This window comes from Apus apus, chromosome 1, assembly GCF_020740795.1.
Source record: "Apus apus isolate bApuApu2 chromosome 1, bApuApu2.pri.cur, whole genome shotgun sequence".
NCBI lineage: Eukaryota > Metazoa > Chordata > Aves > Apodiformes > Apodidae > Apus > Apus apus.
Genome location: NC_067282.1, coordinates 153,579,471 through 153,602,745, shown reverse-complemented (window position 1 = coordinate 153,602,745; position 23,275 = coordinate 153,579,471). Strand labels below are relative to the sequence as shown.

Here is a 23,275-nt window from a genome sequence, read left to right as displayed (position 1 = left end):
ACAGGCAGCTGGAGAGTTGTGGTTGAAGAACTGAGAACTACAAACATGAAGAACAAGTTATGAAGTTATTATTTTCTGTTCAGAAATGGAGAACCAAATATGGAGTAACAAAAAAAAAAAAAAAAAAGAGAGCCTGGGAGTAATATGATACAAAGCTAAGGAGAATTTTCATTCTTTAAATATTTTTGTAAGGTTTAGGTAAAGCTATGAAGAGAGTAAAGATTGTTAACACAGGAAAAACCTGAAAGCTCTCTGGAAATGAGTATATGACATGAGAATGGGGAAAAACCCCAAGGATTGGGATAGGTGTAGTTGTCCCAAGTGATGGTACAAACCATGCCATATCCAACCTCCTTTTGTTTCCTTATCTCCTTCCTAATTCGCAGAACCCTCTTCCACCTAAAAGCTTAAGAGAAGGCTATAGATTCTTGATATTTTTCCAAACTGCGTATTTAGTAGTCTTGTCACTATGTGCCTTAATTGCTGCGAGCTGTGGCTACCCTGTTCTTTGGCCAGTTTTCTGTGCCTCAACTCATCTTGGTATCACCTCTCATTCCACCCCCAGCCAGCAATGGCAGCAACAAGCATGGAGATGTGTCTTGTAGTGGTGTGCCACGGCTGCAAGGGCAGAGCAGGAGTAAGAAAGGGCTTACAGAGAGGGAAAAGGAGCAAACAAAATACTTAGAAAAAGCAACAAGCTTGGTATGTCCATATAGAATGAGAAGTAAGAAACTACTGGCTTGAAAAAGTGTTAAAGATACTGGGCTTTAGGTAGAAGGAAAGGGGCTGAAGTTAGAAAAAGCAGTAACAGAAGGTGAAGTTAAATATTGTCTCCTCTTCATAATTAAATGCTTACGCTAAGTGTCTGGATAAGGGAAGCTGATGGTGTAGAGAAAAGGTATTATTGTATAGGACAACAGTAGTATTGTACAGGAAGGAACGATGGATTTCCTCTGTATTCCCAGCATTTACCCTCATTCTGTATTTTTCTTTAAATCACAGCAACTATTCTAACCTTCCAGGAGGTAAGGCCTACTTGGTGTGGAGGAAAAACAAATGGTCTACACAACCAGGTATGTAAAAAGCACATCAGATCTGCTCCTCCAGCCTAAGAGCTTCCCAGTGCCCCTGCCTTCATCTCCTGCTGCTCTCTGCAACTCCCTGAGAGGAGGCTGCAACAAGGAGGGGGGTGGCCTCTTCTCCCAAGTAACAAGAGGAAACGGCCTGCAGTTGTGCCAGGGGAGGCTCAGACTGGATATAAGGAAAAAGTTCTTCACCAGCAGGGCTGTCGGGCACTGGAGCAGGCTGCCCAGGGAACAGCCACCATCCCTGGAGGTGTTTAGAAGCCGCGTAGATGCGGCGCGGAGGGACGTGGTTTAGCGGTGGACGCGGCAGCGCTGGGTTAACAGCGGGACTTGCCGATCTCACAGATCTTTCCCACCCCAGACAGACGCTCCCACGACTCTCACACCCCGCTGCTCCCAGCCCCCCGCACCCCGCTCCCCGGCCCCGCCGCGCCGCAGCACTGCGCATGCGCGGGGGCCCGCCCTCCCCCCCCCACCCCGCGGGCGGGGCCCTGCGGCGGGGGCGGCGCGAGGCGCCGCGTGACGGGCGGGCGGTGGCCATGGCGCGAGCCGGGGCGCGCGGCGCGGCGGGTGCTGCGGGGGAGCCCCCCCGAGCCGCCGCCATGTCCTCCGTCGCCTCCTACGAGAGCCTGGTGCACGCCGTGTCCGGGGCTGTGGTGAGCCGGCGGCTCGGGGCTTCGCGCCCCGCAGCCCGTGCGGGCGGCGCCGGGTGGGGGAAGGGGGCGGCGGCGGCGGCGGTGGCGGGGCTGGAGCGGGGAGCCTGGCGAGCGGGCGGCGAGGAAGGGTGGGTGGAGCGGCTCGGCTGGGGGATGCCGAGGAGGCCGCGGGCCGCCCGCAGCTGTTGTTTGGCTGAGGGGCCGCGCCTGAGGGGGCAGCTTCAGCTGGGGGCCCAAGGCAGGGCGGGCGGGGGGCTGAGGTAGCCTGGCCGGGGGTCGAGCCGGGCCGGGCCGTGCCAGGCCCTCCGCGGGTGAGGGGCTCCCTGGCGCCAGGTGCCAGCTCCGCCCCCGGTCCTGTCCGAGCAGAGCCCTCCATTGGCTTGTGACAAATTCTGGATGTGGGATTTAAGAAATGTTGAGGCTGGCTCACGTCCTGAGCAGCTGGAGCTTCCTCGGAACTCAAGAGGAGCTGCAGGTGTTCCCCTTTAGCCAGTGGCTGTGTAAGCGTCTGAAGTTGAGCGTTGAGGTAATTATGAAAATGTAAGACTCCCAGAAGTTAAGGTGTAGGGAAAACGCTTCAGATTTATTCACTGAAAGGCTTCTCAGGCACTGGAACGGGCTGTCCAGGGAAGTGGTGGAGTCATCATCCCTGGAGGTGTTTAAAGCACATGGAGATATGGTGCTCAGGGACACGGTTTAGTGGTGGAGTTGGCAGTGCTGGGTTAATAGTTTGACTTGATGATCTTAAATTCTACGTCTATGTCTTATAAACACATGTTGTGAAGGGTGAGGTGTTAATCAAAACATAAAACAAGTGCAGTGCAGCTAGAGGAGGTTTGTATCGGTTTTTTAATTAAATTTTTCCTGTGGCATGTGTAAATTAAAAGTAGTGTTTAGTTTCTGTAGATTCCCTAGTATGCCCAGCCCTCGAATGAGAGTGCAAGCTCTGTAAATAGTAAATCAATCTTGTACTTCCAGCAGATAAGAATTTTTAGCATAGTGTAGTGTGCTGGATCAGATGTATTGATGGATTTCAAGCAAGTTGATGCTTGAGTTATTCTAGACTAGCAAGGGCACCTAAATATATATTTTTGCAGTTGCTGACCTACCAATATGGCAAAACTTCCTGTTCTAATTTGAGTTCTTAAAATAACTCACAATGTCTTGTAGAGGATGAAAGTTGTTAAATGTCATTGAACAATAAAGGCTGATTCTAAAAGGAAAAAAAAAACCTACTAAAGATTGTTTTGTCTTTATCAAAAATAAACATGTTTGCTCTTCAAAGTTTTTTAAGTCTGCTTATTTAAGCATCAAAGGCAATGGGGATTTTGTTTCCACTTTCAAGAAATGGAACTCTCTGAAATGATCTCATTGAAATACTGCCCTCCTTTTGCTGCCTTGTACAGAAGTTGGTATTACTGTCTAGCCCTCACTGTTAGCTTCTTGCTCTCATATACTGATCTCTATATTCAGGCTGTGCTCCTGAACAAAGTATGTGGGATGAACCAAACTTACGTGTCCAGTCATGAACTTAAAACACATGTTATAATTGTATCTTAAGGCCCTTGATGGTATTAATTAATAGAAATTTCCTTTTGTATTTAAAGATGCTTATATCATCACTGCAGTGATGTTTCTGTGAAGGAAGACACAACTTCTTGGAGTTATTGGACTTCTTTACCTTGTGGCTTCCACTTGCTGTCACTAATATTCATATACAATGTAAAGTTAATGAGCAAGAGTTTTTTCCTAAAACAAAGTGGATTTTTTTTTTCTGCCCTATGTGGAAACCGTGGTAGTTTTTTGTTATAGTAAAGATGTACTAATCAATTTAGAGGTTTCTGTCTGCTGGTGTAATATATGCATTATGGCAAGATTTTTTACATGGGTACCAACCTGATACTGTCTCACTATTAGTTTAAATTATTACAAAGCACGCAGTTGTGATGTAATAATTAAAAAAAAAAAAAAGGCAACCCACAGAGCTGTGCTAAGGTAATGAGTCAGAAGAACTTGTCAGATCACAACAAGATTTTAATTTTTGTTAATGCTCTAACATGGTGGAAGTTACAGAATCACAGAATCTTAGGGGTTGGAAAGGACCTCAAAAGATCATCTAGTCCAACCCCCCTTCCACAGCAAGGTCACCCAGAGCACATCACACAGGAATCTGTCCAGGTGGGTTTTGAATGTCTCCAGCAAAGGAGACTCCACAACCTCTCTGGGCAGCCTGTTCCAGTGCTCTGTCACTCTCACAGTAAAGAGTTTTTTTCTGATGTTTACGTGGAACCTCCTGTGTTCCAATTTGCACCCATTTCCCCTTGTCCTATCACTGAGAAGAACCTGGCTCTGTCCTCCAGACACTTGCCCTTAATGTATTTGTAAACATTGATGAGGTTGCCCCTCAGTCTCCTCCAAGCTGAAGAGACCCAGCTGGCTCAGCCTTTCCTCATCAGGGAGATGTTCCACTCCCTTCATCACCTTTGTGGCTCTGCGCTGGACTCTTTCAAGCAGTTCCAAGTCCTTCTTGAACTGAGGGGCCCAGAACTGGACACAATATTCCAGATGTGGCCTCACCAAGGCAGGATAGAGGGGGAGGAGAACCTCCCTTGACCTACTAACCACACCCTTTCTAATGCACCCCAGGATGCCATTGGCCTTCTTGGCTACAAGGGCACACTGCTGGCTCATGGTCATCCTCCTGTCTACCAGGACCCCCAGGTCCCTTTCTCCTACACTGCTCTCCAACAGGTCAGCCCACAATCTGTACTGGTACATGGGGTTGTTCTTTCCCAGATGCAAGACTCTGCACTTGCCCTTGTTGTACTTCATTAAGTTTCTCCCTGCCCAGCTCTCCAGCCTGTCTAGGTCTTGTTGAATGGCAGCACAGCTTTCTGGTGTGTCAGCCACTCCTCCCAGTTTAGTGTCATCAGCTGAAATATGGAAGTTCATAGAACTTCTACGCTACCTAGGCAAACTTGAGTAGTTTTGTGAGCAGCACAAAGTGCGAGTTCTTGATTTGCTGTGAACTTTAATTGATTTATATAAAAGAATTCTTTATCTCTCCATATAGCTGTAATCTTCCTGTAGGAATGGGGACTCTGTAGTACTATGACAGCAGTCAAGCTGCTTTGTTTGATACTAAATGTTGGCTGGTAACATAATTATTTTTAAATTTTTTTTTGTTAGAAAACCAAACTTTAGGCTGTGGTCCTGCACTCCTCTCCTTGACAGCAGGGTCAATTCAGGCCACTTGTTCAGGCCACTTACCGCCACCTCTTGGCTACTGTGCTGTTGTTTATGTGATACTCCAGCTGATCCTACTGAAAAAGAGTCCCAGTGGAAAAATTTATTTTTCAGTCAGGTTAGTTTCCCTGTCTGCAACATCATGTAGGTGCCTGAAGAGTTATGCCACCAGCATGGAGGAGGCAGGGATGCAAACATATAGTTGACCAACAGCTGGGATTGCTTAAGCTGGTCTGTACCTGTCCTAGTGATGGCATGACTTCACTTGGCAAACTGCCGGGATTCAGCAGTAACAGGGAGGTGGTGGGAAAGCAGGCAGTGAAGCCTCACCCTTTCAGCAGTACAGGATCATGCATTTCAGTGTATTTTCCTGCAGTCAGTAATATGGATTACTTTCCCTGCTGGTCCCAAGTGTGAGTCAGTAAGGAGCTTTTCCATTGTCATGCTCTAGGTGAACCTACTCTGACAGGAGGGTTGGACTAGATTATCTCCAGAGGTCCCTTCCAACCCCTAACATTCTGTGATTTTGTGAGGTTTTGTTGCTGGAGAAAGGGCTGGTCCTGCTCATCCCTCTCGTTTCCCTTACTTCTAGCCATGAAATCCTGTCTCCCTTATGCGATGCTTCTGGCAGTCTTCTCACTGTGTAGTTGAGTTGTTCCATGAGTTATCTCATGACGTGCTGTTGAGCTGTGGCTTCCTTTATCTTTTATGCCAGTTTGAAGAAGCCTGTCCAGCTCATTGCATGGTAATGGTTCAAAGCTGCACCAGGTGAGGTTTAGTCTGGACATGAGGAAGCATTTATTTACCAAGAGGGTGGTCAAACACTGGAACAGGCTTCCTAGAGAGGTGCTTGGTGCCCCAGGTGTCTTTGTGTTTAAGAGTCATTTGAACAGTGCCCTTAACATGCGTTAGCTTTTGATCAGACCTGAATTGGTCAGGCAGTTGGACTAGATGATTGTTGTAGGTCCAACTGAAATACTTTGTTCTGTACCTTGTGTCCACCCCTTTGTCCTGTGTGCTGCTACCCTGACTGCTTCCCCATTTTCTGATTTTGAGTGCATGTGTTTGTGTTGCTGTATGGTGGATTGCATTGAGACTGAGATTCAGGATAAATCTCACTTTGGGAGCATGAAACAGGATAGATGGCACAGGGAAAGGTTGGAACTTGTAGTGACTGTGCAGTCTTGTGGCTGTTTTGTGCATAGGTATGTGTTACTGTGTTTTGAGGTTGTCTTAGGGTTGCTGTAGTGTATCTGTCATTAGGAGGTATATTTTTGCTGTAGTGTAGCTGTCATTAGGAGGTATATTTTGGCTCTTTCTGGCACTTTATTTTGTTGATACTGGCCTTCTGACTGAAATTTATTAAAAAAAATTTGTAGTCCACTGGGTTTATTTATCCTATTTGCTGTCCAGCTGCCTTCACAGTAGGTACCAAGAATGAGCAGACATGGAACAAGTACACTGGTGAGCAGAACCAATCCTTTTGGCTAGAGCCCAAACTAATTGGTTAAAACAACCAGGTATTTGTGGCCAAGTGTTTCCTTTCATCTGCTACCTGGTGTTACAACAGCTGGAGAAACACAAATCTTGTTAAGACTTCAACCAAGACCCCTCTTAGTGAGGAAACACCACCTGAAAAATAATCCTCTGTTACTAGTTGTAGAGACAGGCCCAAGCAGCCTGCTTAGGAGCTGGAGTGTTTCCAGAGACAAAACTTGCTTAAATGTTGGGCATAGCATGGCTCTAGAAAAGCTCAAGTCCCCATAGTGCACTTTAAACACAGTGCCTTGGGGTATCCCAGACCTTCAGTTTGCGTGGCTACTAAGAGAAGAGTGCCACAGCTTTAGCAGGCAGGTAATGCATTTAATACTACTGTAGACTGTTAACAGGTTTACACCAAGCCAGGGTCTTTTTGAGTTAGAGGTCTTGGCCAGAAGCTGTGCAATATTAATGCTAGAGTTCTGATGAATGATGATGAATGGTGTTGGAGGGAGAAGGGCATTTGCAAATACAGAATTTAACCCTGTTTTTAAGGAGAGTGGCTGCTGGCTTTTCCATTTGGAGGCCTTAATGGTTGGATCATGTGGGAAGTGAAGAGAGAGTGTTGGATTCACAGGAAGAGAATCTGGTGACATCTAGGTCATTAATTAATTAATTATATGTAATTCATGCCACAGAGGGTTCCTGGTTGGCTGATCTTTATCTCATAAATTATAATTTAGTACAATGCCGGCTTAAGTCCTGAAAAACTTGTACTATCAGTTGTTTAATGAATAAAAGGCTTTTTTATTTTTTTCTTAGGTCAAGATGGTGTTACTGTAACACAGTGGCTGTTTGTGTCATATTTTTCCCTTTTTTGTTTGAAGTAGAAATTGGGTACTGAGGCTAATAGGAGGTAGAGAAAATGCAACAACTTTTTCTCCTGATGGCTACTTTTATCACCTCTCAGACTTCAACACCTTTCTCTTTGGGCAAAAATCTTCTAATGGGTTTAATGTTAGCCTGATCAAATACAAAATAAGAAACTTGGTTTTTTAAGTGTTAAAAAGGACATTTTATATATGGAGTTTATCCCAGTTTTAAATGTATTCAGTACACTGGTTTCTGGGTGAGAAGTAAAGGGCTGAAAGGAGTCTGGCAGGCAAATGATACACTATATAGCCAGTTTATTTTGTTTTTCAGGGCAGTATGACTGCAATGACTGTGTTTTTTCCTTTGGATACAGCTAGGCTTAGACTTCAGGGTAAGTGTTAAACTCTAGTTTCTTTGTACAATGATGTTTCTGTTCATCTTGGCCTGGGTGGTTGTAGGTTCTTGCATGAACAGGAATCTTGACCTGTGTAACGCTAACACCATTTAATCACTAACATGATTTTTCCTGGTGAAGGTAATTCTCCCTTTGGAAAGTATTGGGCAACCTTTTAATTAGCTGAAAAAGCTGTGTGATGTGTGGCCAGATAATGGCTTTTAAATGGTTGTCTAAGACCAAAAAGAAGAATAAAGATGGGAGATTACAGAGGATTACATTTGTGTGTTTCTGCTTTCGGCTGCTGAGAGCACTTCAAAACGTGGGGGCAGTATAATGAGAAACTAGAGTTCTTCCTGAGAGTGGTTTAAAGGGAAAAGTCAGGTTTAGAACTGGGAGCAGGAGTGTCCACTTTGTTGTTCTAATGCTCTATCACCGAGTTTAAACTCCCAGAATCATCAAGCATTTTAGCACTGTGACTAAAGCACATCAGCTGTTGAACAGCTTTCAGTGGAGGAAGATCCAGTGTTCTTTGAGGGCTTGGTTAGTGGTGGTAGTCTGGAGTCCAAGGTACAATTTTGAGAGCATCTAGGCAGGCCCAATTCTAGTCTCTTACCTAAGGTGAACCAGCCTTCAGTTCATGTCACAATTGTTGGGTTAGGAGTTGGTAATTGCAGATACTCTGGTGCCCAACAGAACCTGCTAGTCTGAGGAAGAATGAAAAAAATAGCCTTACCTAGCAAATGAAAATAAGGAGATGCTTTTTGGAATTGCTGCAGAAGTAGGGAATGTCTATCATCTGTGATGAAGAAGAAATGTGCTCTTCTGGAGTATGTTCAGAGTAGGAAGAACTCTTCATTTCAAAATGAGTGCTAAACCTGAGAATAATCTAAAAAATTTGATTCTTCTGTTTTCCAGTTGATGAGAAGCGGAAATCTAAGACAACACCAGCAGTCCTATTGGAAATAATCAAAGAAGAAGGCCTGTGAGTAGATACTAATTTTCCTTGTCTTCATGTAGGCAAGCTCTAAAATTAATGTGAATTTGCTGGTAGAGTTGAGTACCTAGTCCATGTGAACAGATTTTTTACTTTTTAATTAAAATGTCTTCATGTAAGTGTGATATGATTTACATAATCTTATATGTTCATCTTGAGCTAATTCAAAATAACCTTCTCGAGCACCTTATGCAATCAAACTGTTCAGTGATGTAACTATACCTGCATTAGGGAGGCAGCTGTGCCTCCTCAGAAATGCAGGTTTGTAAGCAAATGTACCTTCCTGTACCTGATAAACCAGCTTCGTCTGCCTGGATTCTTGGGTGTGTCCATTTCTCATAACCAAGACGAAACTCTTGGGCAGCTGAGCCACTTTAAACAGGAGGATTGAGACATGGTTCCCAGTTGGAAGGCTGTTTTCCTCCTAAGCGTTTGGAGGTAAACATGTGACTCTTGGTGCTTGTGAGACAGAAGATCTAACTAACTATAAGCTATTAACTTTCAGCAATGCTGTGCTTTATTTGCCATGCAGGCTGAGCTGGCTGGGAGAAACAGTTGTATGAGTGTCCTTGTTACAAGTTTCTATCCCTGAAACACTTACTGACATTACAGGACATTAAAGTTGACAAAAGTTTAGCTTGGCCAATGATGTTTTACCAGTTACATGCATGAGTACTTCTCAGTCAGTTGGTGATATCTTTTGTTGATGTTCCTACATTACATTTGTTTCATGGAGGTGTCAAAAAAAGGAAAGAGAAAGTAAAAAAGAAAAAAGGTTAGATGAAATGGAGAGCCTGCAGAAGTGGTCATCCTTCTTTTCCTGTGAAGCAGAAAGATCCCTAATTCTGGCAAGAGTTAAACGTTTTTTCTTCCAAAGGTATTGGCAAGGTCTGGCTAAGCAGTGATACTAGTTTTAGAGGTGCGTCTGGAATTAAAAATAACCAACAAAACTGCACAAGAAATCTGAAATCTGTGATGTGAGGTCATAAACACCTAATTTGTATAAATTTGTAGAGTCTTGTCTCATACTTTTGTGAGACTGCTTTTCTCATCTAGGTGTAACATAAAGCAAATAGATTTAGCTAATGGACTTTCTACAGAAAGTTTATCAGTCAGCTTTGCTTTCTTCCCTGCACTTTCATCCTTTTCTAGGTGATATGAAAAATGTTCACTGGCATGCACTGAGTTCTGAAGGTTGCAGTTTGGAACACAAACTTTGGTTTTATTTGTGTGCAGGAGGATTTGTATGTGAATAATAAATGTGAGCACTGACAACATAAGTCATTAAAATAAACTCATGGTTTTTTTCATAGTTTCATGCTTCGTACTGTAAGATGTTTCCTCTAAGAATTTCTGATTATGATTTTCAATAAATCAAGCAAAACCAAATTCTCCAGAGGGTGTTTCTTCCTTTTTTTTTTTTTCCCAAAATCAGTTTTAATTCTACTTGTGATTCACTATATAGTCAGCTAATTTGTAATTGTAACTGTTTTGTTAGCTAAGCCTGTAACTTCAGAAACAGTCTGAAGAATGTCATGTATTCTTAGCTACGTGGCAGGGAGAAGCACTTGTTGCATCTAGGATGAAAACATAGCATTTGCATTTTAAGAACAGTCAGATGCTGCATTTACCAGCCTTGCATCTTTTATGGTTCTATTCTTGGGAATCCTTATGTATGTTCCAAATATGTTAATATTAAGAACCTGCATGATTACTGCTGGTCTCTGAGGAGTTTTCTTACACTCTTAAGGTGATACCAGTTCTCTACCTGGCCTGTGCAGCTTCAGTGAAGGTGCATATAATTATCTTTATTGGATGTATTTTAGAACATACTGGGGATGTACAGCAGTTGTTGAGGTGTCCCTGTTTTACAGGCTCATCAGGCTTGTCAAAGAAGGAAGCCCAGTTAGTTATTATGAAATAATTTCTAAGTCATAAGAGATTGAGATGATACACAAACAACTACAATTATTCACAACACCTGTGAGATAAGAGGGCATTATTCACGTTTTCATCTGTGATTAAGCTAGTTAACTTGAAATAGGTAATGTCTTTTTCTCACTTACCAGATGGACTTGCTGTTGGCTTTATTGCTAGGCAATAAAAAAGAAATTCCTCCCACCTACATATCTTATGCCCCAGGTTGTATCCTTTTGAAGGCTCTCCTTGGTGGAGCATATTAATATCTGTAACTAGTCTTCCATCTTTAAATTTTATGTGAGAATCCAGACAGATATATTTATTCTTCCTTATTCCAGGTGGAATTTTATGTAAATGTTATTGTTTCATATTGAAGAAGTAGCTGGAAAGAAAAGTGGGACAACTGTGTTAAGCTTTGTTTCCTTGGAGATGGGAGCATTTTTTTATTGGGGTGTTATCTTTTCTCAATAAAGATGGGAATTCTGCCCATGCCTTGGTATGTCTTAGTATATGGTTTGAACTGACCATATTGGTCGGTATGTTAACACACATGGTTCAAACATATATTTATCCCCTAAATGTTTGTAGTTCACCACTGGCTGTTGGTAGAGAGCAATTATAGTGGTAATACTCTTGGAGTGAATAAGCCCCAAGCTTCTCACTGTAAATATATTGTCCCTCTGCATCTCCTTTTCAGTGGAGTTATTTCTGATTACTATACTTCATAACTGCATAATTTTTTAAATGATATAATCAGGAGTTTAGTATGGTATGATTTGCTACCATTAATGATAAAGATATATTTACTTAATATTTTATCTCTGGGACCTCCCACCAACATGTAAAATCGACTAGATCACATGAATACTTTGCTCATGCCTTACCATTACTTTTTCCTCTCCATTAGGTTGGCACCGTATCGAGGATGGTTTCCTGTTATCTCCAGCCTCTGTTGCTCCAATTTTGTTTATTTTTATACATTTAATAGTCTTAAAACTCTCTGGGTCAAAGGTCAGCAATCAACCACTGGAAAAGACTTGGTTCTTGGGGTTGTTGCAGGTAATACTTAAATCTCAATTGCATCAAAAATGTATTTTTAGGGTATTCTATCTAGTATTTTTCTTGTGAAGTCCACTGGAGGTCACACTGAGTACTCAACACCTCCGACTGTATGCAGACCTGCTTCATTTGTGAATTGTGGCACACAGCCCAGTACTGTTGCAGTCTAGTATTTTTGGTTTTGTTTGGTGTGTTGTTCACTATGATACCTAAGCATAATCTTTTAGATGTTGAAGACAAGTGGCAGAGAGACGTGATACAGGTTTTTTTCAGAGGGAAAGATATATGCCAATTCTGAAACATTTTTTATTAGGTTAAGTAAGAGCTTTTAATGTAAGGATTTGGGTGCCAATTTTCAGACTTCTTTTTGGATTGTCATTTGGAAGTGACAGTGAGTCCCTAGATATGTGCAAGTATAGTGGGAGCTTTATGTTCTGTTTAATCCCTTCCTCTCATCTGGATGGCTTCTTTGAAGGGGCTGATGACACTAGTGGCTTTTCTAGCTAATCCAATGTGAAAAATTATCACTGGGTGCCTATGTTTGCCTGTACTATTCTACAAGAGCAATTGCTCACGCAACCACACTGAAACAAACTGGCTTTTAAAAATCTGAAAAAAAACCAAACCAAACAAACAAAAAAACCCCAAACCAACAAAACAAAAAACCCAAAAAAACCCCCTGTGATTATTTGGGGGGGTATAGGGGGAAATGTTGATTTCTCCTTGCTAGTTGCTTGTACTTCCAGTGTGTAGCATAATCAATGGCTGAGTAGCTGGGGGAAAGTAAGGAAGAAATTCTTAAGTTGGCTTTATCACAGTGGGGAAGCTTTCTTGTAATTACATTGAGGAACAAAAGCTAAGGTAATTAGGTTAACTTGTCAGTTAAATTACTTCTTCACTGTCCATAGTTTTATGTCCTTATAAAGAAATAATACCTGGTATAACTGAAAAATTCTACTTGGGTATTTGCTACCCATCTCTTATTCCTCTTACTGCTAGCACATACAGATTGGAAAAATGTAATTTAAAAAATTACCTTTCCAGCCTGGAAAATAAAGTTTTATCTCCTTTAACTGACTCTGGGCAAAAAGTTACAAGTATATTGTGCTCTGACCTGTTGTTCCATAATATAATCACCTTGACTTTGTTTAAGAGAGATGAATCTGGCTTGCTTTTTCTAGTGCTTGATTTTGCTTAAAACTTTGAGTGCTGATTGTAGTCCTTATGAAGGATACTGAAATATTTTTACATTCATATTCTGCTTTTACAAACCCTCCTAAAGGAAAATAAAAAGAATAGGCACAATGTAGGTTGTAAAGTTTCATCTTTTCATGATTAGTATACTGTTGATAGACTGTCCATCTCAATATAATTGAATAATTCAGTGTGTCACTGAGACTCCTACCAAAGCAACCAGTGTAGAAGTAATTGCTAATTTCTGTGACGCAGAAAGATTAAGAGTATTTTGTACTCCAAATGAGGTGTAGTGTGCAGGAAAGGAACAAGTTCACTTCAGATCCCTTCAATGTGTTCATGTTTGGTGTGTTTTGTTGATTGGTGTTTGGTGGTTTTGTTTGTTACAGTTTTGGGGAGGAGTAGCAGAAATGTCTTCCCACTGTATGCAATCTGCTGACACCTAATTCATGACAGAGCTGTTGTGGGAGGATACCTGAAGTACCTTATAATCAATTAACCAGTTTACTTTTGCCTTTATGCTGTGTTAATTTCCCCCCTTTTCTTACCAGTAACTTCAGTAGTTTGTGAATTTGGTTAAAAGGGTATAAGATAACATTTAAAGTCTTCTGGTTCTGGCTGATTTTTTGTGCTCTGTTTTGCATTAGGTGTAGTAAATGTCCTGTTGACCACTCCCCTTTGGGTAGTCAACACACGTCTGAAGCTGCAGGGAGCAAAATTTAGAAATGAAGACATTGTACCAACCAATTACAAAGGCATAATAGGTAAGCACCTGTTGTCTTCAACAAAGAGAAATGCATTAAATATATTGAAGACTCTGAAGTTTGAAGACTTACTCATGCAACCATTTTCACCCTGGAATCTCTATTCTTCCCTTTCACTTTGCAGTCATTGAATTTTACTGGAAACTGGACTTTGCCATTTCTGATGGTAATTAAGAGTTTGTAGTATGCACACCTGTAACTAACATACCTGCCTTTGTAAAAGATACCTTATCATACAAATCCTGGAGTACTAGAGAGCCCAGTGAGGTGGTATCTGTGAGTCTTGAGTTTGGACAGACAATCTGCAAATTAAATTTCACTTACCTTAATCTCTTAATCAGCCACATGTTCAGGCTGTCTTCCTTTTAAAAATAAGTTTAAAAAAATGTTGCTTTCAAGAGGGTTTATAAGACCTTAGTGGTGATTCTCACCTGGTACTAAAAACAGTGAGGTGTTTGTGCTGATGATAAGCCTTGTTTACATCAATGGTGGTATGAACAAGAACCTTCTTGTTGCTGTTTTTTGTTAACTTTCAGATCTGAATGGAAGATTTAAAAAGTTGCATAAAAGACTGCTGTAGATTTTTGTACATTTTGAATATTAGGCTTTAAGTTTAACTTTTCTCATCCTTCTATTGTCAGAATTTTGTACTCAAAATTTTAATTTATTTTTTTCCCCCACCCTTCTTCTCAGATGCCTTCCATCAGATAATACGAGATGAAGGAGTCTTAGCTTTATGGAATGGTACTTTCCCCTCTTTGCTGTTGGTCTTCAATCCTGCCATACAGTTCATGTTTTATGAAGGCTTTAAACGGAAGCTTTTGAAAAAGCAGCTGCAAGTGAGTATGTTTTGAGACCAGATGATGATCATTCTCTGTTATAAGACAGGTTCTTTGACATGTGTTACTGGAGCAAGGCCAGAAATGTAGGGTTTACTTTTGGTTCTTGTTTCTTGATGTTTGTTTTTTGTTGTTTTTTTTAATTGAGTATATCTTCTAAAAAAGATCCATTAATTGTGAAGTAAGGCTTGAATCTTTCATGTCCCTAGGGAAGATATTCTTGTGATGAATTCCTCTTCCTGTAAAAATAAAACTGCACCTCTTGTCCATGTTTGTTTAGATTAATTTCCTGGTCTTGATTTAAAGCAGATATTTCAATTCTGTGTTTTAAAACTATGTGTATACAAACTGTTCTGAAGTCATCTCTCTACCCTTTCTCCAGTAAATCAAGTATATTATGCCTTTGAAGTATCATATTTGTTTTGGACCCTGTCATTTTAATAACACTTTTTTCCCCAAAGACCTCAATTTTTCAATATCCTTTTTCCAAGGACAGCCACTAGGATTGAACCTGGAATTGCAACACTATCTCCCTGATTCTCTAAATAGAGATAGAATAACTTTTCTGTCCCTGGTTTATAGTCCCCTTCTTCTTCTTTATTCTTATCCTTTTTTCTTTATATCAGATATAGCATCTCATCTGAACTCATGTTACTTTTATATCCTAGCAAATTAAAAAGCATTTGTGTTATATTTTAGGATACTTTAGAATTTTAGAATATATTTTAGGTGACTTTAGAATGCAATTGGCTGTATTAAAATGTTAGATCATAGCAATATGTTACAAAGCCATCTTGTTTTTTCTTATGACACAGTGAAATTATCTTTGCATAAGATTTTGCTTCATAAATGAAGCTTGGGGTTTGGTTTTTTTTACTATCTTTCGTTGATATTGCAGCTGTAGCTCTCTGTGCCTGATGGATCTATCCAGTTACATTATGGATAACAAATTGTTTGAGCTAAGAGCTGAACTTCCTTGTGCATTGTTATTTGGCTGTTGGCTAACTGCTATATTTCTTGTGTTTCTTTTGAATTACTTTGTCTCAGTTTAAATTGAGTCATGTTTTGTCCATGATCAGTGGAGAGGGAAAATACTGTTTCCCCCTAGCAATTGTCATTTTTAGCTTGGACAACTTTTTTTTCCCCAGTTTGATCTTTCTCTGACTGTGTTAAGTCTTTGACTTATCAAAGGTCTCCACGTGTGTGCATATTTCTGATTGCAGTCAAATTATATTGCAAATTGGGTGCATGGGCACCTACTTCCTTTCAGTGATTAATTCACAGTTAGACTGAGATGCAGTGTAATCGGCTTAGGCTATAACAATGTATTTGGTGAACCACGGGACAGTGAGGACTTCAGAGGATGGACTTCCAGTGGGTGTTCCTAACTAATAAGGGATGAAATTTTTAGTCTGTGTCATCAAGATTAAAGTTCTACTTGGTAGTGTAGTGATTACATCTTGGGATTACAGGGTGCTGCTCAAGAGGTCTTTCCCTGTCACCTTTCCACAAGTGCTGTGTGACTTTTTAGTTTAAGTATTGCAAAAGCCAAAAGGCTTTTGGATTGTTAGTATATTTAAATGCTACTTATCTTTTGTTACTGTCAGTGCTTTAAATTGTCGTACAGCTTTATCTCCACTGTGTTACAGTAACCTAGATCTAGTAAGAAATGCAGAAGCTTGTAAGGAGGTAGAAGTTACAGATAAACTTCAGTTGTGGGAAAGTAAATTGCTTGAACTCTGTCTCTTTAAAATGAGAAAACCCAGAGACTTCATGAAATCTTTGTTCCGAAGATACTCTGCTAACTCTGTAGCAGGTACTAGTACACATAAGGGTGACTGACAATTTTGGTACTTCTACATAGTAATACATTCTTTATTTATTGAACAGCTCACATCTCTGGATGCTTTTGTCATTGGTGCAGTAGCCAAAGCGGTTGCCACCACCCTCACTTATCCTCTGCAGACAGTACAGTCAATTCTGCGGGTGAGTAATAATTTCATTTCAAGGTAACTGCCTCTGATTTGTTCTGTATAATGCAAGCCTTGTTCATACGGCTTGTTTTTCTTTGTGTTGATGAACCCATTGTTTTGGGAGCTCCTTTTGCACAATGCAGGTCACTGGCAAAGATGCCTCTCTCCTTTGATCTTGTACTGACAGATTCTGATAGAACTTAGTAGGATTGACAACATAATGCATAGGTACTGTGTCACACTGAAACTGATGCACCATGCTGCCTTTAGACACTACAAAACCCATAGATTTACTTCTTTAAATAAATATAAATTATGTCAAGTGGGAAATTAAAATTAAATCCTCAAAACCCAGTTTGTTTCCAGATTGATCTGGAGTAATAGTAATAAAAAAGTTCTATTCATAGATTCTGTTTTATTTAGATAATGTCCTGACCTTTTCAGTAGCCAGAATATGATTCATCAGGGAAAGCTGGACTCCCTCATGAATAATATCTTCAACCACTTGCCTGGTCTTGTTTGCTACTTGTAGTGCTAGTGGAAACACTATAATTTATTCTCACTTGCAGTTTGTGCATGATGGATAATGCTGCTGCCTTCAGTATGTACCAATATTATAGTAATGTTGAAACAAAACAAAGCTGGGGATGGGGTGGGGAAGAGATCTTACTATACATGAAAAAGCGTATTGTACTTTAATTTCTGTGCTTTTTAATCTGTTTCTGTAAGATGTTTCATGGTGGGTTTTTTGTAACAGTTAAATGTGAATAAATGTTTCCACATTTAATATAATACTGTTTTCCTAAGTAAGGAGTGGTGAGACACTGGAACTGGTTTGCCCAGGGAGGTTGTGGAAGTCCCATCCCTGGAAGTGTTCAAGGCCGGGTTTGATAGGGTTTCGAGCAACCTGGTCTAGTGGGGGGTGTCCTGGCCCATGGCAGTGGAACTAGATGAACTTTAAGGTCACTTCCAACTCAAACCATTCTGTGATTCTATGAGAAGACCTAACTTGCATGTATGCAAAAGCCATTAAATGTGTTCTAAAACTTGTATACATTTGGAGGATTAGTTGAGTTATTGAACATGAGTCTTCCATAATAAGGATATTACTTTTCAGTCTTGTCTGTAAGGGATTTTTTTCTCTTAATTGTTCATCTGGAAAAAGTGGGTTTTGTGCAAGCTTTGTAATTATTTTAGTTTTTCTTCTCTCTAATTAGAGTGGACTAAATGTATTTTGATTTTTGATAGCCTATAAAAAGAAGGAAGCTATATGTCAAACCAACAAGGCTTGAATATATTTACTGTGTGGTTGCTGCAGCCCTGAAGACTAGATAAAACATTGGCATCTGCATATCTTTGCTTTGGCACTCTCACGGTGCACAAAATGCCATCTACATTGTAGATCTGTCAGCCACATTGTCATTTTGTCAGCAGTCATCTTTTCTAAAGTTTTCATAGCTTTTGATGATCAGCTGGGCTAGTGCCTCTCTCTATTTGATGCCTTATCCTGTTTTAACAGCCTGGAGACATCTCGGAAGTTAAAGTAGTAATACAGACTTCTGTTACTAAAGTGACACATACTGAAAAACATTAAAGTAAATACAGCTTTATTTGGATAAGTTGCAACATCAGCCTGTTTTAATTTGAGATGTGTTTTCTGCTGGTGTGAGGGAAGACTGGACGGAAAGTTGGAGTGCTCTCTTTTAGCCTTTGCATTGCACAGCAGTGACTTTCACGGGACTCCATCTATGTCACAGCTTCAACCCTTATTCCTTTCCATGGTTGCTACAGAAATAGTTACAATCTTGTGACTATTACTTCATGTTTTGTCTGCCTCCTTTTGGTTTGATCAAAATTCATCTGTCTCTTGGTAACAGTGTCGTTCTTTAAAAGAAGGGCAGCTTAGGCAAGTTGTGCTGCCATCTTGATGTACTAACCAGCTGCTGCTTACTGCTTGCCACAGCTAAAGTCAGCTAGTTCCCTGCTGGCTTGCCTGAGCAGCAGAGGGTTGCCTTTCTGCCAGAGCCCAGCTAACCGTCAGTGTCCTGGTGGTGGTGGTATTTTTCTCACAGTGGCCCACTGTGAGATAAAGTGGGGCCTCTATGCTACTTCTGAATACCACTCCATTCTTTCCCTGTGATGATGGGGAATACAAGGACCCTTTCCCTAGTTCTGTAGTCACTAGAAGTGACTTTTCCCTTTGTCCTGTGGAACAATAATAGCCAGAACCCCTGAACAGTTCTGGTGAGAGCAGCAGAAACGTGTCTGTGATACCTTTCGTGTCCAATTCAGACTTGCAGTACTTTGTGTTTTTAACCTAAGGCTAGCATTGTTATGTTTGATGAAGCTTTTGTCACACTCACTGTGATGTTAAAAAAAAAAAAAATATGGATAAGGGTTTAGTATTTTCAGAAATAACATTCTGCATGAAGTATACTTTGTATAGTTGAGGAGTTTTTTGAAATTATTTCAGCAGATTTATGCACAAGCTAATACAAGCTCGAGATAATTAATGAAAATTACCACATCAATATTAAATTATGTCATCAAAGTAGAAGTACAGGAGTTTTCAACCTTAAACCTTTAGAAATTTACTGTTGTTTAAAAGTTATTAGAGATCTTTGTAATGAAGGCTCTATACCTTTGCTTTTAACTTTTTGGCAAAGCACTCTTGCTTCCATGTAAGAGTTATCCTGTCTTAATTGACAGGGGTAGGCAGCTTCCAGCCTTGCCTTTTTGGTATGTCTGTTTGCTTTTCAGTCGCTAAAAATACATGGTACTGGTATTACTTGTTATGCAGTGGAACTGTTCTTTAGCCTGTGTGTTGGTAAACAGTGGATAAATGAAATTTGTCTCTGGAGAAGTACCAATACTGTTAATGTTCTTAGTGATCATGGGTGAAAAAGTTCTCTTTAAAACTCAAGCCTCTTGCCTCTAGTGTAGAGAATGCTAGTCCCTTTGGGAGATCTGCAGTTATTGCTGAAGTATTGTCATCCTAGGGAGAAATGAATTATTTTCCCCCATTGATGAATCTTTGCAGTACAAAAATATTCTGAGGAGAAAAGAAAGAATGAAGCACCTAATCCTGGTGTAGTTTGGAAGCCTGAGTAACCTAGGCACCCATTGGCATTGTAACTGGGAACCTAGTTAGCAATTTTTTTGGGATGTGTCTGAGTCTTTGGCAGTAATCCTTAACGTTGATTTATCATTACCAAATGAGTTAGTTGTTGATGAGAAGACACTGGATTGTGAACACCTATTTGCTAATAGAGAGGTTTCCAATAGTGTTGTGTTGCTCGTTTTCAGCTGAGTTCTTAAGACATAACGCAAAGGCACCTGTGTCATCCTGCCATTTTCTTATAATTTCTGAACTGCCTAAATCTGCTTGTGTACTCTACCTACTGTCAACCATAATTTCTTGTGCCTAAGAAGTAGCAGTTGCCTGAGTAAGTTCTGGGAGAAACTCTTCCACAGACAGTTGTTCAAGTTCACCTTTCTTAGCACAGAAACATAATACAGGCTTCAAAAGCTATTTGGCTATGTTGTTGTAGTAGAAAATGTGGCAACACTTGTATATTAATAATTCATAGTTACAAGTTGCTGACAGTACTGATAACCTGTATCAAATAAAGAATATCAATTAATGCTAGAAAAGGAGCTGCTGAAATTGCTGGTTTAACTGTGAGACATGAAATTACAGCAGCAGCTATCATACTTACTGAAAAACAATTGGGGATAAGCAAATGCAGTAAGAGAGTATTGTTTAGAGCAGGTAGGTGGATCAAACAACTGTAGAGTCTTCCACAGCAGTTCACATGTGAAGGCTTTGCTCCAAGACCATTGCTGGCCAGATAAATTTTTCATTCAGCTGTGCAATCTCAATGTAGTAATGGTTTGCAGATGTATGAGGCTTTGAATCTTTATTAAATGAAAGCTGAACAAGCCAGGAAGAACTTGCTTTGAATGTCATATTCCTACTAATACTCTGCAAATTACACTTTTATCATCTTGAAAACTGTTTCCTCCACAGCAACAGACCGAGGGCAAGTATGGCCACATGTAATACTTTCTTAGAATCCATCTTAAACCCCAAACAAATTATTCTAATGCATACCATTTTAGTGCTTGTTGTGTAAAGTTCAATAGAGTGAGAATTGGCTTCAGTTCCTCACTGATGGCTAGTATAACCTGGAAAAATGTTAAAAGAGGTTTAAGATAGGCTCTCCAGGTTTCATTCATGTGTTGTGGTCTCTACCTAAGACCAAGGGGAAATAGCACAGCAAAAGGGTCTTCTTTTTTTTCAGTTTGGACGCCACAGGTTGAACCCAGAGAACCGGACACTAGGCAGTCTTAGAAATGTTCTTTACCTTCTTCAGCAGAGAGTGAGGTGAGATTTCAATATTTTTTTAATCTAACATGATACAGAAGACTTGGGTATGACTAACGTGTTGAAAATGTTGCTGGATCTGACTTCTGTTTCTTTCTGCCTCCCTTAAACTTTGCGTTTGGGTCAACTTGTTTTTTGTAATATATTGCAGAATAAGTGCACAAAGCTAAATTACCCTAAGTATCTGTATAGTAAGAGGTATAAAGGATATCTATGGATATTGATTAATTCACCCCTCTTCTTGAATAGTAGCAGGTTTCTTGCTCAAAAGGCTTAATTTACTGGATAATTTTCTCTTTAAAATATTATTAAACATAGCTGGCACTCAAATGATCCAGAAAAATTCTTACAGTTGTCCTTAACTTATGATGTTCTTTGTAGTGTACTGATTTACTTACAGAAGGCCATTCATACTTGTTTCCTTTTTTTTGTTTTTGTTTTCTTTTTTCCTTCTTAGGCGTTTTGGATTAATGGGACTCTACAAAGGCCTTGAAGCAAAGCTCTTGCAGACAGTCCTTACTGCTGCTCTTATGTTTCTAGTGTATGAGAAACTGACTGCTGCAACCTTCACAGTCATGGGATTAAAGCATTCACGCAGACATTGAAAAAGGAACCTATGCCAAAGATTATGGGGTCTAGAAAAGACGTTCCATTTCTGAGACCAGACTGGGTAACAAAGGGTCCTCATTTTCTCTGTTCCTCTTTCCTTTTAGCCACCTTCATTTCCATTATTTGGGGAAATTTGGAATATATACTCTTGGACCTGTTGCCATGAATTCAGGGATAGCCATTCCCTACTTTTCTGTGGACACACAGTGTTAAGAAACAAAGCAGAGATCTTATTTAAGCACTTGGCATGAAATGTTAACTACAGTATGATTTTGTTGACGTTCTTTGCAAGAATGAGTATTTCTTTCTATACTATCTTGTTTTCCCTCAAATCATCCTCAACTATTCTTCTATCTTTAGCTTCTGTCAGCAGCTGGTGGGGCAGATTTTGTTATTTTCCTTGACCTGTGTTTATGTAACTTTGTATTCAGTTCATTAAAATAATTCATAAAGAACAAGACTTTTGACATAATTTTCTTATAACTTCAAATATGTTTGTGGCACAGAATGATAAGCTATTGCCCTAAATATCTGCTGGTGAGATTTCTGAGCTGCTAGAATCTACATTACCCGTCAGTAGGCCTGCTGCCTTCTTGAATCCACTTACTTTGAATCCTGAACATTTTGAATGCAAACACTGGCTGCACAGGAGAAATGTAACCTCTCGCTTTTTCAAGCTGAGTACCTCAAGCAGCTTCAAGAAAAAGTCCATTTGCTACACAGAAATACAGGAAGTTTAGTAACCCGGTTCCTTTTGAGAATATGTAAATTCATGTGATGTTCTCATGCAGGCAGGGAGCACTACCCTAGGCTTCAGAAGTGATATGTCCTCTTAAAAATGTCCTTTAATTATTTTTCCACTCATCTTTCCAGACACTTTCCTGATTATAAAGCATAAAGGTCATAACTGTTGTCCCAGTTAATGTAAGTGTATATGTTCTTGTATTGTTTTGTTTAATAGTCCTAGGCCATACAATCCAAGTAAATCCTGTTGTGTCCATCATTAAGTTTGCAGTAGGATTGTTCCAAAGAAACTTTTATATTTGAAGTATTGGGAAATTCCATGGTAGTTTAACACCAAGAATATCTTGAGGGAAGAACTAAGTGCTGCAGGAAGTGTGCTACTGAATTGCTAAATAGTACACTTTTTTGGGTCTCAGTTGAGTCAATTCTTAGTATGATGTTTCAAGATAATTCTGTAGATAATGCTGTCTTTTGATTAAGAATAGAAACCTTTACATTGACTACTAAGAGTATTGGGAGTATCTGTATGCAAGAAAAATGCTTTTAATTCAACGCTGGATGCTTTTCAGTCCAAATGGGAGATTTACATGTGACAAGGAAGAATGAAATAACCTTATGGACTGTAATTTGACAGGTGACATGTAATGAAAGTCTGCAGACCTCACCACTGGAAAAGAAACAATCACAATTCTGAGGTTTTCAGTGAATTTTTTCTTATGGAAGTGTGTTAATATGTGGAAAGATGATCTACTGTCTTTGGTGGGTTTTTTTATAGGAAATTCGGAATCAGTAGTATGGCTCTTGATAAGCTACTTCACTTTGAAATTCCTGCTGTCAGAATCATTATGGGGAAGCTGAGAGGGCGTTGGCTTTACACAAAAGCCAAGTGATTCTCATGCCACTTTGGCTGAAATCTGTGTGACCACTGGAAACTTTAGTTCAGCATGTCTTGGATCTATCTGGTCTGTGGCATGAAGGAGCAATTCTTACAAATACAGAAGGATTTCTTGTCACTGTACCTTTAAGAAGAAAATAGGCACTGTCTTGCTCTCTAGC

General features: G+C 40.1%; 1 protein-coding gene across 4 annotated transcripts; it reads left to right on the top strand.

The window, feature by feature from the left end:
* The first annotated feature begins 1,597 nt into the window (after nucleotides 1–1,597).
* SLC25A17 (solute carrier family 25 member 17) lies at nucleotides 1,598–21,933 on the top strand. 4 transcript variants are annotated; one of them, XM_051637924.1, is made up of 10 exons: nucleotides 1,598–1,741; nucleotides 7,670–7,730; nucleotides 8,652–8,718; nucleotides 11,558–11,709; nucleotides 13,551–13,667; nucleotides 13,792–13,833; nucleotides 14,361–14,506; nucleotides 16,397–16,492; nucleotides 20,784–20,866; nucleotides 21,324–21,933. In XM_051637924.1, exons 1-10 carry the CDS (start codon nucleotides 1,625–1,627, stop codon nucleotides 21,469–21,471), a joined length of 1,029 nt encoding a protein of 342 aa, XP_051493884.1. In that variant the 5' UTR covers nucleotides 1,598–1,624; the 3' UTR covers nucleotides 21,472–21,933. The 4 variants fall into 4 exon arrangements, with proteins under 4 accessions (XP_051493884.1, XP_051493891.1, XP_051493899.1 ...); XM_051637931.1 differs by lacking the exon at nucleotides 13,792–13,833; XM_051637939.1 differs by lacking the exon at nucleotides 20,784–20,866 and having other exon boundaries at nucleotides 21,324–21,461.
* Nucleotides 21,934–23,275: the final 1,342 nt, after the last annotated feature.

Excerpts from the sequence above, each read along its gene's own strand:
- SLC25A17 (XM_051637924.1), top strand. The coding sequence starts at position 1,625 with ATGGCGCGAGCCGGGGCGCGCGGCGCGGCGGGTGCTGCGGGGGAGCCC. Across the intron at positions 13,668-13,791 it reads CAATTACAAAGGCATAATAG|TCATTGAATTTTACTGGAAA; the intron begins GTAAGCACCTGT and ends TTCACTTTGCAG. Across the intron at positions 13,834-14,360 it reads GGACTTTGCCATTTCTGATG|ATGCCTTCCATCAGATAATA; the intron begins GTAATTAAGAGT and ends CCTTCTTCTCAG.